We start from the raw sequence: 19,175 nt of genomic DNA, 5'->3' as shown, positions 1-19,175 counted from the left end.
ACAAGACCCACATGAAAGTATTAGTGTTTGTGCATATGTGTGCATATACTACTAATACTACTAATAAGAATGATGATGATAATGATGATGATGATGATGATGATGATAATAATAATAGGTTCTTGTGGGGTTTTTTCGGGCTATAGGGCCATGTTCTAGAGGCATTTCTCCTGACATTTCGCCTGCATCTATGGCAAGCATCCTCAGAGGTAGTGAAGTCTGTTGGAATTAGGACAATGGGTTTATATATCTGTGGAATGGCTGGGGTGGGGCAAAGAGCTCTTCTCTGCTGGAGCTAGGTGTGAATGTTTCAACTGACCACCTTCATTAGCATTTGAAGGCCTGGCTGAGCCTGGGAAAATCTTTTGTTGAAAGGTGTTAATCTGTGCCTGGTTGTTTCCTCTCTGCTGTTTTGCTGTTGTAATTTTAGAGTTTTTTAATACTGGTAGCCAGATTTTGTTCATTTTCATGGTCTCTTCCTTTCTGTTGAAATTGTCCACATGCTTGTGGATTTCAATAGCTTCTCTGTGTAGTCTGACATGGTGGTTGTTGGTGTGGTCCAGCATTTCTGTGTTCTCAAATAATGTGCTGTGTCCAGGCTGGTTCATCAGGTGCTCTGCTATGGCTGACTTCTCTGGTTGAAGTAGTCTGCAGTGCCTTTCATGTTCCTTGATTCGTGTCTGGGCGCTGCGTTTGGTGGTCCCTATGTAGACTTGTCCACAGCTGCATGGTATACGGTAGACTCCTGCAGAGGTGAGAGGATCCCTCTTGTCCTTTGCTGAACGTAGCATTTGTTGGATTTTCTTGGTGGGTTTGTAGATTGTTTGTATGTTGTGTTTCCTCATCAGCTTCCCTATGCGGTCAGTGGTTCCCTTGATGTATGGCAAAAACACTTTTCCTCTGGGTGGATCTTCATCTTGACTCTCGTGGCTTGTTCTTGGTCTTGCAGCTCTTCTGATGTCTGAGGTAGAGTCTCCATTGGCCTGGAGAGCCCAGTTGAGGTGGTTCAGTTCATCTTGGAGAAGGTGGGGTTCGCAGATTCTTTTTGCACGGTCTGCCAAGGCTTTAATGGTGCTTCTTTTTTGACTTGGGTGATGATTCGAGTTTTTATGTAGATATCTATCTGTGTGTGTGGGTTTTCTGTAGACGGTGTGACCCAATTGTTGATCTGGTTTGCGGATAACTAGGACATCTAGAAAAGGCAGTCTTCCTTCATTTTCTTTTTCCATTATGAATTGGATTTTTGGGTGGATGCTGTTAAGATGGTCCAGAAACCTGTTGAGTTCTTCTCCATGGCTCCAAATGGTGAAGGTGTCATCCACATATCTGAACCATGTCGTGGGCTTTTTTGTTGCTGTTTCCAGGGCTTGTTTTTCAAAGTGTTCCATGTAGAAGTTAGCTATGACCAGGCTGAGAGGGCTCCCCATAGCTACTCCATCTTTCTGTTAGTAGAATTCATTGTCCCACTGAAAGTAACTGGTGGTGAGGCAATGGTGAAATAGAGCCGTGATGTCTTCTGGGAACCTCTGGTTGATGAGTGCCATGGTGTCTGCTACCGGGACCATGGTGAATAGAGATACGACATCGAAGCTGATCAGTTTGTCGTTGGTATTTAGCTTGAGATTGCTGATTTTTTCTATGAAGTGGGCTGAGTCCTTGATGTAGTGTGTAGTGAGCCCAATATGGCTTTGTAACTGTGCAGCAAGAAATTTTGCTAGGTCGTATGTGGGGGATCCAATGGCACTCACGATGGGTCTGAGTGGGGTGGAGTCCTTATGGATTTTTGGGAGTCCATAAAGCCTGGGTGGAAGGGCTTCCGATTTACATAGCTGTTGTCGTATGTCAAAGTTGATTGAGGAGTTCTTAATCAGAGTGTTGGTTTTCCTGGTTATTTTGGAAGTTGGGTCTTGCTTGAGTTTTTTGTATATAGTAGGGTCCAGGAGTTTTCTGATCTTCTCCTTGTATTGTTCTGTATGCATGATTACTGTGGCATTCCCCTTGTCTGCTGGCATAATGAGGCTATCAGGATCTGAATTGAGGTCTCTGATGGCTTGTCTTTCCTTCCTTGTAATGTTACTGGAGGGGAGTTTTGCCTTTTTGGGTGTGGTCTAACCAAGGCAGAACTTGCAAGACCTAGTGATTCCAGCCATGAAAGCCTTCGAGAATACAATAATAATAATAATAATACACCTTATTTATATTCTGCCCTTCTCAAGCTTGGAGACTCAGAGCAGATTACAGCATTTTACATACATAGGCAAACATTCAGCCTTTACAATTATATATGAGACACACAAACAAAGACTAAGGCTTCTCCTTTCATTTCTGGTTTCTGGAGACAGTGCTCATCTCTGGCCCTGGGGAGGTGCTTTCTCCATTTTCAAGCCGAGGAACCTGTGCTGTCACCATCCTGGTTGTGTGGCCAACAAGATTGCTTTGAGCGTCTCTTAGCTTTTCCCCATTAGAATCATAGAATCATAGAGTTGGAAGAGACCTCATGGGCCATCCAGTCCAACCCCCTGCCAAGAAGCAGGAATATTGCATTCAAAGCACCCCTGACAGATGGCCATCCAGCTTCTGTTTAAAAGCTCCCAAAGAAGGATCCTCCACCACACTCCAGGGCAGAGAGTTCCACTGCTGAACTGCTCTCACAGTCAGGAAGTTCTTCCTAATGTTCAGATGGAATCTCCTTTCTTGTAGTTTGAAGCCATTGTTCCGTGTCCTAAATCTCCAGGGCAGCAGAAAAAAAGCTTGCTCCCTCCTCCCTGTGTCTTCCTCTCACATATTTATGCATGGCTATCATGTCTCCTCTCAGCCTTCTCTTCTTCAGGCTAAACATGCCCAGCTCCTTAAGCCGCTCCTCATAGACTTGTTCTCCAGACCCCTGATCATTTTAGTTGCCCTCCTCTGGATACTTTCCAGCTTGTCAATATCTCTCTTCAATTGTGGTGCCCAGAATTGGACACAATATTCCAAGTGTGGTCTAACCAAGGCAGAATAGAGGGGTAGCATGACTTCCCTAGATCTAGACACCATGTTCCTATTGATGCAGGGCAAAATCCCATTGGCTTTTTTTTTTTTTTTTTTGCTGCCACATCACATTGTTGGCTCATGTTTAACTTGTCCACAAGGACCCCAAGATCTTTTTCACATGTACTGGTCTCGAACCAGGCGTCCCCCATTCTGTATCTTTGCATTTCATTTTTTCTGCCTAAGTGGAATATCTTGCATTTGTCACTGTTGAACTTCATTTTGTTAGTTTTGGCCCATCTCTCTAATCTGTCAAGATCGTTTTGAATCCTGCTCCTGTCCTCTGTATTGGCTATCCCTCCCAATTTGGTGTCGTCTGCAAACTTGATGATCATGCCTTCTAACCCTTCATCTAAGTCATTAATAAAGATGTTGAACAGGACCAGGCCCAGGACGGAACCCTGCAGCACTCCGCTCGTCACTTCTTTCCAGGATGAAGAGGAAGCATTGGTGAGCACTCTCTGGGTTCGTCCACTTAACCAATTACAGATCCACCTAACCATAGTTTTGCCTAGCCCACAATTGACTAGTTTGTTTGCCAGAAGGTCATGGGGACCTTATCAAAGGTCTTACTGAAATTCAGGTACGCTACATCCACAGCATTTCCCGCGTCTACCCAGCTTGTAACTCTATCAAAAAAAGAGATCAGATTAGTTTGGTATGACTTGTTTTTGATAAATCCATGTTGGCTATTAGCAATGACCGCATTTGTTTCTAAGTGTTTGCAGACCACTTCCTTAATAATCTTTTCCAGAATCTTGCCTGGTATCGACGTGAGGCTGACCGTACGGTAATTGTTTGCGTCATCCTTTTTTCCCTTCTTGAAGATTGGGACCACATTGGCCCTCCTCCAGTCTGCTGGAACTTCTCCCGTTCTCCAAGAACTCTCAAAGATGATTGCCAGTGGTTCCGAGATGACTTCCACTAGTTCCTTCAATACTCTTGGGTATAGTTGATCTGGCCCTGGGGACTTGAACTCGTTTAGAGTGGCCAGGTATTTCTGGATGTCTTGCTTCCCAATTTGGGGTTGGGTGTCCTCTAATCCCTCATCCACTCCATCTTGGTGAGGTTGAAGATGACTTTCTTTTTGTGAGAAGACAGAGGAAAAGAAGGCATTAAGTAGTTCTACCTTTTCCCTATCCCCTGTCAGCATTCCCCATCTTCTCCTTGAAGAGGCCCTATCACCTCCTTGTTCTTCCTTTTTTCTACTGACATAAAAAATAAGCCCTTTTTATTGTTTTTAATGTCCCTAGTAAACCTGAGCTCATTTTGTGCTTTAGCCTTGCTGACCTTTTCCCTACAGGAGTTGGCTATTTGTTTGAATTCTTCTTTGGTGATTTCTCCCTTTTTCCACTTCTTGTGCATGTCTCTTTTGAGTCTTAGCACAGTTAGAAGTTCTTTGGACATCCATTCTGGCTTCTTTGCACTTGTCCTATTTTTTCTCTTTGTTGGCACTGTTTGCAATTGCACCTTGAGTATTTCACTCTTGAAAAACTCCCATCCATCCATAACTCCCTTGTCTTTTAGTATCTGTGTCCATGGAATGCTGCTCAGTGTTTCCTTCATTTTTCAGAAATCAGCTCTCCTAAAGTCCAAAATGCGGGTTTGACTTGTCTTAGTTTCAGCCTTCCTTTATACCTCAAATTGCAGGAGCACATGGTCACTTGCCCCTAAGGATCTGACCACTTCAACCACATTAAAGCAGTACCTTAGTTGTTGTAGGTTTTTTGGGCTATATGGCCATATTCTAGAAGGATTCCCTCCTGATGTTTCATCTGCATCTATGGCAAGCATCCTCAGAGGTAGTGACCTCACTACCTCTGAGGATGCTTGTCATAGATGCAGGTGAAAAATCAGGAGAGAATGTTTCTGGAACATGGCAATATAGCCCGAAAAATCTACAACAACCCAGTGATTCTGGCCATGAATGCCTTTGACAATACATTAAAGCAGTACCTATTTATCTACTTACATTTTCATGTTTTCAAACTGTTAGGTTGACAGGAACTGGAGCTGACAGACAGGAGCTCACCCTGTATCGTGGATTCGAACTGCCAACCTTCAGGTCAGCAGTTCAGTAGCACAAGGGTTTAACCCATTGCGCCACCATGGCTCGTATGTACCATCACATATGACAACTTACGGCAACTCCTTAAATTTCATATGGTTTTCTTAGGCAAATACTATTTAAGAGGTGCGTTTGCCAGTTCCATCCTCTGATGATTATCTAGTACAAAGTCTTGTAACGTGTGTATCTTACAAACTTCATCTACCAAGTGATATCACATATGTGTTGCACTACACCTCCTATGATTCCCAACCATGGGCTATCCTGATGGGAGTTGTAGTCCAAAATGTCCAAATAGCACTAGCTATAGGGATGTCTTTTTTCACAGATCTTTCCTCTCCCAAAATCTTAAGGGAGAGATATATATTTGTCTGGGATCCAAAGTACTGATAAATATCCACACTGACTCTTTCCCATTAACTCTGCAGCTCCACTTTAGCCCATTCTGGTTCTGCAGATAGGATGAAAACATTTTTATATAGGCAAGCATTGCATCGGATCCAAATGACAGAAAATGTTATATTCTGCTATATTTAGCAGGACCATATTGGTCATTGTTTTCTATTCCATTTTACAGTAAGTCGTTGTGGGTTTCTTTGAAAAATTAGCTGGACAAACAAAAACCAGCCAATGAATAAATAAGTATATGAAACCGCAAAGTAAATGGGCGTTTGTTGTTTTCAATCCTTGTTCCATCACTTCACATCCAAGTGCTTCTGCACGCACTACATTTAGCAGCAGGGCAATTTAGTTTCACTTTACAGTTGTTGAGCTCTGCATCCCATTACATTACACCACTATTCTCTAGCTAGCAATTGCCCAAGTTAGATGGGCACATACCTCTAGTAGACAATCTGAAGCCTTTGCTAAGAGGATAGGCTAGGCATAGTTTGGGGCTACTTTACTGGGGTTGTGAGAGTAGTATATATTGTGATAATAGCTTCATTAGGCCAACTAGAAGAAGCAACATTCATTGTATTAGCTTTCAGTGCTACTAGCTTTGTGAGAGTCATGTGTGTGCATCTCACTTGCTTGTATGTCATGGAAAGAGAGTCATCGAAGGCAGAGTGTCTTGAAGGGTGAGAAGGCATGGCTTGCGCTTTCACTGAGGACAGAAAGCGCAAGCCATGCCTTTCCACTCTCCAAGACGATGGAATGACTGTGAACAAAAGCAGGAAAAGAGGCAAGATGGGCCCACATCCTGTTAGTGACATACACAGGCATACTTCCATCTTACTGTTGAGTATGCACTTTTGGGGGACATTGTGGAGATTGGTCTTCCTGTCCTTCCTCTGCAATGACCAAAGTGCCCCTCTCCCCAATATTTTAATGTGTTGTTCTCATTGTTGCTGTTGTTGTGTTCTCTGTGAATTATTGTCCAGAACAGTGGTTCTCAAAGTGTGCTCGATGGGGCCCTTGGGGCTCCCTAAAGACTACCCAACATTTCTTGGGGCTCCATGAGAAACTTTTGCTTCAAAAAGGGCTCAATGGCTGAAAAGATTTGAGAACCCCTGGTCTGGAGCAAGGGGATGGAGCTTTTTCTGAAGCTTGTCAAACAAAGACTGGATGGGCATCTACTGAAAGTGCTTTGATTGGGTGTTCCCACATGGCAAAATGGGTCTTCTATTCTTTGCCAGCTGTATGATTCCTTTTCCTTCCTCTGAGGCTGAGAAAGACTTGGTCACTGGATTTCCATTACAAAGCGGGAATTGGAACCAGTGTCTTCCAGTATCCTTGTCCAACACTCAAATCATTACACCAGAATGGCCCTCATACTATCCCTCAGTGGCCTTCAGTTGCCTTCAGGCCTTCAGAGGACCCTTGTAGATCATATCTGAGGACATTCTGGACCTTTGCTGGAAGTGCAGAAGCTTCTGAACCTGCGTTTGCTGGATACACTCTTCTCCATTAGGAACAAGATGGCTTAAAAACAGAGGAATAAGGAACATGACCATTGTGTTGTCAAAGGCTTTCATGGCAGGAATCACTGGGTGGCTGTGAGTTTTTCAGGCTACATGTTCCAGTAAGCATTCTCTCTTGATGTTTTACCTGCATCTGTGGCAAACATCCTCAGAGGTTTGTTCAGAGGTCTGTTAGGAATGAGGCACGTAGAGTGTATATAAATTTGTGGAATGTCCAGGATGGAAAAAGAATCCTTGTCTGTTTGAAGCAAGTATGAAATACTATTCTGTGTCCAGGTTGGCTCCACCACCTCAGGAGCCTACTGTGTACCATGCAGCTGTGGACAAGTCTACATAGGGACCACCAAATGCGATGCTCAAACATGTATCAAAGAACATAAAATCGCCATCGCCGTCCTCAAGGCTGGCATGGCACCAACAGGCCCAGGAGAGCCTTGCCATCACCCTTCCCAAGGTGGCATGGCAGCAGCATGCTCAGGAGGGCCTTGCCATTGCCTTCCTCAAGGCCGGTATAACCCCAACAGGACCAGGAGGGCCTCGACATCGCCCTCCTCAAGGCCGGTAGCACATCAACAGGCCCAGGAGGGTCTCGCCATCACCCTCTACCAGGCCGCTGTGGCTCCAGTTGATTTATTGTTGTTTGATGTTTATTCTTTTTGGCAATTAATGTTTGCCACTTTGTTCTTTTGTCTGTAAACCGTCCTGAGTCCCTTCCGGGAGATAGGGAAGTATATAAATAAATAATAATAATAATAATAATAATAATAATTATTATTATTATTATGTGAAACACAACAAGATGAATCCACAGCAGACACTCTGCTGGCTGTTGTATTGGATCACACGTTGGACACTTCCCAAGTGTCTAGGATTGTGTAATGTATTGATGAATAATGTGTGCAGATCCCAGTAAGGTGGCCTTTTGCAGCTGGCAGATGGTAATTTTGTCAGCGCCGATTGTGTTTAAGTGCAGGCCAAGGTCTCTAGGCACTGCACCCAGCATTATTATTGTTATTATTATTATTATTATTATTATTATTATTATTATTAAAGATATTATAGACTAATACAACCAGAGAAGACAGTTATAGCAGAGCACTCAATGAACCAAGCTGGACACAGAATATTATTTGAGAACACAGAAACGCTGGACCACTGTGACAAACATCATGTCAGACTATGTGGAGAAACCACTGAAATCCACAAGTATGTGGACAATTTTAACAGAAAGGAGAAAACCATGAAAATGAATAAAATCTAATTACCAGTATCAAAAAAATAGCCACCAAAATCAAGACAGTAAAGAAAGAACACCACTCAGAAACGGGGGAATTGCATACAGCAAACAACCAAGGCCAGTTAATACCTCCTAAACAAAGGATGTCTCCAGGCACAACAGCCAAGCTATGCAAATACCCTCACTGATTGACTTTGCAGCTGCAAAGCTACTCAATGCTACTCAAGCTTGTTAATTGCAACAAACTTGCTTCAAACAGGGAAGGGTTCTCTTTCTCACCCTGGACATTCCACAGATATACACGTATACGCTCCACTTGCCTCATTCCTAAAAGACATTTGAACAAACCTCTGAAGATGCTTGCCACAGATGCAGGTAAAATGTTGGGAGAAAATTCTACTAGAACATAGCCATACAGCCCAAAAAACACAGCAACCCAACATAACCATTCTATTCCAGCCCACTTTCTTCCTCTGTCTGCTATCTATTCCAGAAAATTATGGTCAGATGACCTAATCTGGTTCATCCTGAATTACTCTTTGTTCCAACAAAGGAACTAGCCCTACTCCTGTCCTTATTGTTTCTGGCCTGTGTCAGGTGTTCTCCCTTTCTCTCTTCGTGAAAGAAGATGTGCTGGAACGTATCTATCACTATCTTTACTCTTCTGGAGGAGTTCAGCAAGGATGAGCCTGTTCTATCTAAAACTTATTGGTTTAAAAAATATTCCTACATTTGAGGTTCATAAAAACCTATTTTCTGCCTCACTTGGTTCTTGCAAACTTATCCTCCTAAAATGGGCACTTTCACTGGAAAACAGCCTTTAACTGTCCTTTCTTTCCAATATGAAGTCCTTTGCATTCAAGCCATTGAGCATTCTCCACCTGCTTTGAAATGTGGATTTGGAGGGGGATTTTGAACTGAATCAGAAGATCAGCAAGACCTATTTGGTCAAGGCTTGGTTAGATGAGCAAATGATGGATGGCATATTCCATCTCCCTCTTTTTCTGACTGTGAATGTAGTGCAACCTATAGGTTATCTTGTCTCTTTTGCTCACCCAAGAAACCTGATTTTGGGATTATCCATTATGAGGCTGCAATTCCCAGCAAAGCGAGCAACCTTTAGTCTGAAGGTTGTCAGAATGGTTGTCTCCTGCCAGAGGCTGATGTCAACGTGACTTTTTTGACATATCATGAGTTTCAGGTGGATAATTTCTCTACAATTAAGTGTATGACGCATGCCCTATAAGCATGGTGGAAAGCTGCCAGATGGAAATTAAGAGAATGAATGGAGAGGTGCTCTCATGAATAGCAAGCAATTTCTTCTAGTCATCAAAAAGAACAGAAAGAGCTCCTTTGATGGTGGAGGAGAGGCATGGGTGAGTAGTTGCATTTATTTGTTCAAAAATGAAAAAGGTACTCTCCCTAATATATAAAAATCTTTTGCAGTCATTTGCACTTTATATGGAAGATGACATAAATCTAACAATAATAAGGACATTCTCTGTTTCCGGCTGTTGATGTGAAAAAAGTGCCCTAGTGTTTCTTCATCACAACTGTGCTCACTAGTTTGCAGGAACATTTTCAGATACTCTTTGTGCCACATTTGCAGTTTGGGGGTGCTCATGGATTCATTGCTGACCCTGGAACCCCAGGTGTCGGTGGTGGCCAGGAACACCTTTGCACAGTTAACACTTGTGTCCCAGTTGCATTCACATACCTTGAGACGCCAGATCTGGCCATGGTGGTCCACACTTTAGTTACATCCCGTTTGGATTATTGCAATGCTCTCTACATGGGGCTGCCTTTGAAAATAGTTTGGAAGCTTCAACTGGTTCAGAGATTGGCAGCCAGGTTACTAACTGGAACTCCGTACAGGGAAATAACTACACCCATGTTGTGGCAGCTCCACTGGCTGCCGGTCTGCTTCTAAGCTAAATACAAAGTGCTGGTCATTACCTATAAAGCCCTAAACAGTTTGGGCCCAGTATATTTGACAAACCGCATCTCCTCTTATGGATGAACTCGGACACTGCTGTCAGCAGAGAAGGCCCTGCTGTCAGTCCCACCCTCATCTCAAGTACGGCTGGTGGGAACAAGAGAGAAGGCCTTCTCCGTGATCACCCCCACCTCTGGAACTCCCTCCTTAAAGAAATAAAGACAGCCCCTTCCCTTCTCTCCTTCAAAAAACAACTGAAAACCTATTTTTGCTCATTAGCACATAGAGAGGAGGATTAAATGTTGATACACCTCAGAGGTATAATAGATTGAGAACTGTTTTTGTACTTGGGCTTTGTAGACCTGGCCAGCCTGGATAACATCACTGGCCTCAGAAATAATTCTGAAAGCAATATTGAAAGTAATTTTCAGTGAACCTTTGCCGGCATTCATACATTGATGTGGATACATGATGCTTATGTTTTAGGTTAGATATATTTCAACTGCTAGTCTATATATTGTATTTAATTTTAGGTGTCATGTTATAATGTGTTTTTATATGTTGATTATTTTGCATTATTATATCTGTATTTGTTGTTGTATTGAGGCATTAAATATTTATCTTTTTGTTGTTGGAATACGCCCTGAGTACCCCCGGGGAAATAGGGTGGTATATAAATAATGTTTTGTTGTTGTTGTTGTTGTTTAATAAGATAGGACTGGCTGCTAGGCAGCTGAGTCTTATCCTTCCCTCACTTTAGCTCAGTAGAAAAGGAATTTAAGGAGTTTGGTATTTGAAAAAAAAAAGAGATGGTTAAGAGGTAATCTGATGCGAATTCAAGTTTACAAATTGCAACATTCACAATTTCTTTAAACAGACAAGAGTTTTTTCTCCCACCCTGGACATTCCACAGGTATATATACACTCCATTTGTGTCACTGCCAACAGAACCTCTGAAGATGCCAACCACAGATACAGGAGAGAATGATGCTGGAACATGGTCATGCAAACTGAAAAAATCACAGCAACCACTAAGTATCTGTGAGCATGGCATGGCAGTGACATAGTCAGAAAGAAGGTCCAAAGCCTTCCCGATTTGCCTCCTTTCTTCCCCATCACAGCTGCACAAAGCCTCCCCAGCAATAACTCCGTGCTTGAGCGGTTGGTCCTCCTCTTATCACAATGGCAAAATGAGATCTTTCCCACTCAGCATACTGTACACGTACAGTCCTTCCCGTTGACAGTAATGGAAATCTTGTCCTCAGACGACACCTTCAAATTAAGGCAACAAAACCAATTGCAAGCAGGGGAGCCCTTCCTTAGGGCTTCCTCTGTCACCTCCTCCTGGTGCCCTTCCTCCTAATAGTATTAACTCAGTCACTCAGGAGGGAAATACACATTCTGTACAACACAACGGCCTTCAGCCCCCAAGGACAGGACACTGTTTTACATACAATGCTGTAGTGCATAGATATCAGGCACATACATATTTGACTTTCACCTACAGAAATCCCAGCCAGGCTGCTTGTCCTTAAAATTCTCAGAACTGGTGTCTAATATATATCTAATACATTTCTAATCTGATATATATGGCTGCAACGGAAGAGTGTTTTTCAGCTATTCCCTTGCTCCTTTCAAGACATCTCTCTCTTTTCAAGAGGATACAGGCAGCACACCTGACTGCTTTCTATTAACTTTCCAGGCTCAGTATCTTAAGGTGGACTCAGCGGAGTCTGTTTGGCACCATTGTGGCTTCTGTTTCACTAAGAGATAGGCAGATTCAAGTGTTGTCTTGTGGGTGCTTTGCCTCTCCTTGACCCCAGCATAGACACAGAATTCATACAATCATAGAATATTAGAGTTGGACCAAGTTTCAAATTGAAATTCCAAATTGAAACATTGCTAGGAAGCTAAAGGGGCGTGTTCATAAATCGTTAGGAATCTTTAGCAAATGCCTTACATTTTGGCAGACAACATTTATGTGTTGCTCTAGTTCAGACACGGGCAAACTTCGGCTAAAGTGGCTTGGGGGGGGGGGGGGGGGAGGAAAGGGCCTGAGGTTGTTAGGAATTGTGGGAGTTGAAGTTCAAAACACTTGGAGGGCCAAAGTTTGCCCATGCCTGGTCTAGTTCCAAAGCCAAGTTTTAAGCCGGGATCTGTAATGAGACATGCATTAGAAGGAAAATGGGGAGGGAGAAATAATCCAAGACTTAACAGGAGAGGTCTCTTTGAGGAATTACAAACAAAGCTTCTTGAGGTAAAGAAGGGAAAAGGTGAAAAACTAAGAGAGGATACTGGTTCCTGTTCAAGATGCAATGCCAGAATATTTTTGGATTGTTGCCCAAGTTGAGTCAGAATTCAAAATGAAGTAGAAACAAGAAAGAAAGATAAAAACTTCCATAACTCAGTGTGAAATCGTTTTTTTTTAAGTTAGAAAACAGGAGAAGGCTTTCAAAGACCTTCTCACTGAGATTCCCAAAACAAGGAAAAAAACAACGTCAGAGAGGAGTAAGACATTCCTGCTAAAATCTGGATTGCAGGGGATTTTGGAAATGTCACAATATTTTGTTGACAAGGAAAGCAGGTTGTTGTTGTTATTATTATTATTATTATTATTATTATTATTATTATTCCCTGCTTTATCTCCCCCAAAGGAGACTTGAAGTAGCTTAACAGAAAAACATTAGCACACATTTTGAAATGTGCAAATATGCAAACATTAAAACAGAACAGTATTTAAAATTTCACAATTAGCAGCATGGTGCAGAAAACATACGAGAAGCTTGGCCACTCATTGAACATTGAGAAAACCAAAGTGCTCTTCCAGCCATCACCAGCCAATCCCTCTACAATGCTGGAAATATAGCTTAATGGCGTAACATTAGAAAATGTTGAGTATTTCTGCTACCTTGGCAGCCACCTCTCCACAAAAGTCAACATTGACACTGAAATACAACACCACCTGAGCTCTGCGAGTGTGGCATTTTTCCAAATGAAGCAGAGAGTGTTTGAGGATTGGGACATCTGTAGGGATACCAAGGTGCTTGTTTATAAAGCTATTGTCCTCCCAACCCTGTTATATGCCTGCAAAACGTGGACTGTCTACAGACATCACACTCAACTCCTGGAATGATTCCATCAGCTTTGCCTCCAAAAAATCCTACAACTCTCTTGGGAAGACAGGCAGACAAATGTCAGTGTACTGAAAGAAGCAAGGGCCACTAGCACTGAAGTGATGCTCCTACCCTATCAACTCTAGTGGACTGGCCATGTTGTCCGAATGCCTGAATACTGTCTCCCAAAGCAGTACTCCCAACTCAAGAACGGAAAACAGAATGTTATTATTTCAGTATTGGCAATTTTTATGACAGAACCAATTAGGAACTGCCATTTATAACAAAATTTTGAAAGTTTTGTTAGAGTTCTGAAATTTTCTCCACCAGAACTTTAGCAACACTTTAGAAGCAAAGCATCAGCACCCCCTAGTTTTGTAAGTACTTTAGAGCCATTTAGAACAATGGATTGCCCATGCCTATTAGATAGGATACTAATGGGAATATTAAGAAACAAGAGAATTAATGGAAAGGAACAAGAACTGTTGATTCATGCTGGACAAGCAGTAATCGCAGGGGGGTGAAAGGATGAAAGAAAGTGTACGTTGGAGAACTGGAGCAATTACATATATAAACAGGATCAATTTCAAATTATGACAAGTGTAATGAAGGAGGACACACAAGAGAAGAAAATAAAGGAAATAAAAAACAGATGGACAACATATATAGAATGGATAAAATAGATAAAGCCAATAGAAATATTATAAAGAAATTAAGAGAATTGTGAACATGGTTAAAGATAACAATATAGTGGAAAATGTGGTTGGGGAGTCAGTGATGGGGGAAATAACATGGGACTTTTATTGTATTTTTATTATTGTTTGCTTAAAGATCTAGCAGTAAACTTTAATAAGATAAAGGATATGTCAAAGATTAAGATGGAAACATAAGAAATGAAGAATACCTAGGAATGTTGGGTACAAAATGCCCTAGATGTACTTGCACCAGAAGAAAATAAGTGTAAATATTAATAATAAATTTCACAAAGGTTTGTACAAAAGGTTTATGAATATCTGACCCTAACTAAAAGAAATGTAACTAATGCAATGAAAATGTGTTAAGAAGCAACGATAAGAAAGAAAAAATGTTGAAAAAACCCCCCCGGCATTAATAAAACAATGCAACTGCTCTTTTCCACCTTCTTTGAGGGCGCGCACTGAGGCTGCCTTGCTGGCCATAGTGCTCGTTTTCAGCTCTGAGCCAGGGAGCATTGTGTGGAGCGCGCCTGCTGTGTCAGCACCACGGATAGTTCACATGTTGCCAAAGGCATCACAGGCGTTTCTAGGGCTAGTCTGGGTTTAATACAGGCGTGGGCAAACTTTCTAACCTGGGGGCTGCATGGCAGGCCAGAGAGAGTGGGGTGGGTGGACAGGGAGAGAGGGGGTTCTCCCCAAGTCCCCTCTCTGTCCTTTCCTCCCCTTCATCTTCTCTTTTGGAGGCAGAAAGTGAAGGAAAGACAGGAAACATTTGGATCCCAAAGGGGTTAGCTTTCGTCAGGATGAGATGGTGGATGGGAAAGAACAAGTGTATCCATTAGACCCTGTATTGCCTATTCCTGGTGTAGAATCCTAGAGCTGGAAGAGACCCCCAAAAGCCATCCAGTCCAACTCCCTGCCATTCAAGAAGGCACAATCAAAGCACTCCTGACAGACAGCCTCTGTGGAAAAGCCTCCTGAGAAGGAGACTTCACCACACACCCAGTCAGCCTATGCCACTCTCCATCAGCTCTTACTCTCAGGAAGTTCTTCCTAATCTTTTCAGTCAAATCTCTTTCCCTGCCATTTGAAACCATTGCTCCCTTGTGCCCTGGTCTCTAGAGCAGCAGAAAGGCAGTTTTCTCCCTCCTCCTCAATGGGACATCTTTTTAAATCTTGGAACATGGTTCCCATGTTCCCTCTCTACCTTCTCTTCTCCCAGCTAAACATCCCTCAGGAGGAAAGGAGGAAGGAAAAAGAGAAGGAAGGAAGGGAAGAAGGATGGAAGGAAGGGTGGAAGGGAATGGAAAGAGTTAAGGGAGGGAGGAAAGGGAGAAGGAAGGAAAGACAAAAGGAAGGAAGGAAGGAAGGAAGGGAGAGAGAAAAGAAGGGGAAAGAAAGAAAGAAACCACAATCATGATGAAATATGAAATAAACTAAACTAAATATAACGTACAAGCAACTGAAATTAATCAAGGATAAAGTCAATAAACATAATATAACACAAGGAGTCAAACCAATTAAAACACAATACATTAAAAGCAAGATATAATATATCACAACAACGGACTGAGGTAGATATGCAATGTCAAGGTGAGAATGTGTGTAAAGTATGCTGATCCTTCTAATGTTAAGTTGCTTTGAGTCTCCTGCGAGAGAGATAAAGCATGGTATTATTATTATTATTAATAATAATAACAACAACAATAATAGAGACTATAAGGACCCTCTGGTTTCAGAGGCAGTCTAGTATAAACTACATTTTCTGGAAAACTAACAATAAAGGTGATTCTGTTCCCTTCAAGCCCTTTTCTAAGATCTGTGCACTGCTAGTAAATGGCAATTGGACTGTCTGAGTTTTCGCTCTGAAAGGCTCTGGGTGGAGGACTTCCTCACAAGACTCCATCAACTCCAACTTCTGGGAGTTCCTGGCTTCCCCTGCCTTTGTTTGTAATGTTTTCTCTCCATTCTCCACTCTCAAGTTCCTGTTTCATGTTGGCTACATACAATGAATGATACTATCACAGAGCTGGAGGAGATCCCTGGGGCCATCTAGTCCAACCCCATTCCACCATGCAGATACACACAGTCAAAGCACTTCCAAGAGGATCTGGATTGAGCCCAGGAAACTATTTGGAAGGTCAGGCCCCTTATCTTGGAATAAGGGGAGCCGGGTTGTGTGCCAGCCTGGCTCTGGGCATCATCCGCTTGTCCATCATGCTACATTCAGTCAACTGTCAGTGAACCGGCACCCACAGGTGCCAGATCAATACCATTTCTAGTTGCTTGAGAGTTACGATTAAAAACAGGCATAATGAGTTTTATATCCCACCATTTCCCATCCCATACATTCTGTACTGATTGAAATGCAGTGACTAGAGGCTCATTCCAATAAACTTAATGTGACATATCCCTGCTATTTTGCCAATTACAAGAACAGATTGTTTCAAAAGTATTTTTTTGTCTTTGCAGTTGCTTGGGAGTCCCAGTTAACTGAGTAGTCGTAGTAGTAATAATTATTATTACAGTGATAATAGTAGTAATAATAATAGTAATATAGTAGCAGTAGTAATCATTATGGTATAATAGTGATAATATTAGTAATAATAGTAATTATAATAATAGTCATAATAGTGATAATCATAGTAATAACCATGAGAGAGGGGGTGGGATGTAAATAAAACTGATTATTGTTATTATTATTAATAGTAATAATGATAATAGTAATGATAATAATAGCACTAGCAATAATGGTAATAATGATAATAGCAATAAGAATAGTGATGATGATGACAATAGTAGCAATAAAAGTGATAATAGTAATAATAGTAATGATGATAAGAGTAATAGTAGTAGTAATAATAGTAGCAATAATAGTGATGATGATAGTAGTAGTAACAAAAATAGCATAATTCTAATAATAGTAATGATGATGATAGCAGCAATAATAGTAATCATAATAATAGTAATAGCAGCAGCAGTAAGAATAGTAATGATTATAATAATAATAGCAATAATAGTGATATGATAATAATGGTAATGATAATAGTAATGATGATAATAGTAATAGTAGTAATAGTAATAATAGTAATGATAAGAGTAATAGTAGTAGTAATAATATTAAAATGATGATAGTAGTAGCAATAATAGTAATTATGATAATAGTAGTAGTAATGATAATAGTAGCAATAATAGTGATGACGATAATAGTAATAATAGTAATGAGGACAATATTAATAGTAGTAATAGTAATAATAGTGATGACGACGATGATAGCAATAATGGTAATGATGGTAAGAGTAATAGCCGTAGTAATAGTAATAATGATGATTATGATAATAGTAGCAATAATAGTAATGATGGTAAGAGTAACAGCAGTAGCAATAGTAATAATGATGTTGATAATAATAGCAATAATAGTAATGGCAGTAAGAGTAATAGCAGTAGTAATAATAGCAATAATGATGATGATAATAATACAAAGAATAGTAATGACGGTAACTTTAATAGCAGTAGTAATAATAATAGTAATGATGATGATAGCAATAATAGTAATGATCGTAAGAGTAATAGCAGTAGTAGTAATAATAGTAATAATAATAATGATGATGATGATGATAGTAGCAACAATAGTAATGACGATAACAGTAATAGTGGTAGTAGTAATAATAATGATAATAGTAATGATGATAATAGTAGCAATAATAGTGATGGTAATAGTAATAATGATAATAGTAATGCTGATCATAGTAATAGTTGTAATAATGATAGTAATGATGGTAAGTGTAATAATGATAGTAATGATAGTAATAGCAATAACAATAGCAATTATAGTAGTAGTAGTAATAATAATAATGGTTGGACCCAACGTGAATGGCTAGGGCTCCAAAGGCTGGCCAAGGGAATGAAAGGGCAATGGAGTGAAATGGGTGGTGGGTCTGGGGTGTGGGTCTGGGACCCACCTGGCAGCCCCAGGCAGAGGAGCAGGCTGTAGTAGACCAGGGGCCCGTAGCCCAAGCCGCAGCCCTGGGGCGAGGAGGAAGAGGAGGCGTTGTTGTGGCGCGCGTGGACCGAGTCCTGCTCCATGGACCCGCTCCGGGGGGCGTCCCGACCCGAGGATGGACCCAGCAGCAGGAGGACGAGGAGGAGGACCAGGAGGACCAGGAGGAAGAAGAAGAAGAGCAAGGCAGCGCCCGCAGCATCCCAGCCCCGGAGGAAGGGCTCAGAGGCAGCCCCGCCGAGGCAGCCAGGAGCAGGAGCAGCACACGAGGGTCCGCCCGTCCTCCTTCTCGCTCTGAAGCCGGCCAGGGAAGGAAAGGGTTAACCGCCACCCCACCTATCCCCCCTCCTCCTTCCGCGGGGTTCTAATGCCCGCCGGTTTCAGTCAGACCTGGACCTTGGGAAGAGAGCTTGAACGACGCTCAATCATAGGACATTCGAGGACAGGCATGGGCCAACTTCGGCCCTCCCTCCCTCCTACCGGCTGTTAGGAATTGTGGGAGTTGGAGTTTGGGTTGTGTTCACTGGACTCTCTGGATATAGGTAAACTACAGCTTTCAACATCCAAGGTCAATTTCCTCCAAACCCCACTAAATATTCAAAGTTGGCTCATGCCCGTTATACGAAATACTCCCGTAGGTCACCGGAGATGCACAGGTTAGCTCCCTTTCCTTTCTTTGTATGAATGTTCCCAATCGAAGGAGTTAGGTGAACTATAACTCCCAACACCCAAGGTCAATTCCCCACCAAGTATTCAAGGTTTGCCATGTTGTGTCTGCGTGCCAAGTTTGGTCCAGATTCATGGTTGATTATCTTCTAGACGTGGGCGAACTACAACTCCCAACATCCAAGGTCAATTCACACCATGCCAGTATTGAAGGTTGGTCATGTTGGGTCTGCATCAGGCATGTAGCCGGGGGGGGGGGGGGGGGGGGGGGCTTGAGGGGCTTGAGCCCCCCCCCCGAAATTCTCATGGTGGTTCGCGAAAAGGCCTTACTGGTGCATTATTTAAACTGTTATGTTTATTCATATCATGATCTGATCACCATACTCAATATATCCCATATGCATGGGGGTATTGGGGTAATGATACAAAAGGTTTGCTAGGCTAGATCCTCTTTCACTCAGACTCAGCCCCCCCCCGAAACTCAGCCCCCCCGAACCCCCCTGACATT

General features: G+C 42.0%; 1 protein-coding gene across 1 annotated transcript in view; it reads right to left on the bottom strand.

The window, feature by feature from the left end:
- The window catches only part of GPR139 (G protein-coupled receptor 139), a 30,326-nt gene extending 12,052 nt beyond the window's left edge, over window positions 1-18,274 (bottom strand). Inside the window, exon 1 of the mRNA XM_060786406.2 lies at window positions 17,964-18,274. Within this exon, the coding sequence (XP_060642389.1) occupies window positions 17,964-18,087 (124 nt within the window). The 5' untranslated portion in view covers window positions 18,088-18,274. The remainder of the gene's footprint in view (window positions 1-17,963) is intronic.
- Window positions 18,275-19,175: the final 901 nt, after the last annotated feature.

This window comes from Anolis sagrei, chromosome X (genome assembly GCF_037176765.1).
Source record: "Anolis sagrei isolate rAnoSag1 chromosome X, rAnoSag1.mat, whole genome shotgun sequence".
Classification (NCBI taxonomy): domain Eukaryota; kingdom Metazoa; phylum Chordata; class Lepidosauria; order Squamata; family Dactyloidae; genus Anolis; species Anolis sagrei.
This window is presented reverse-complemented; position numbering and strand designations above follow the sequence as displayed.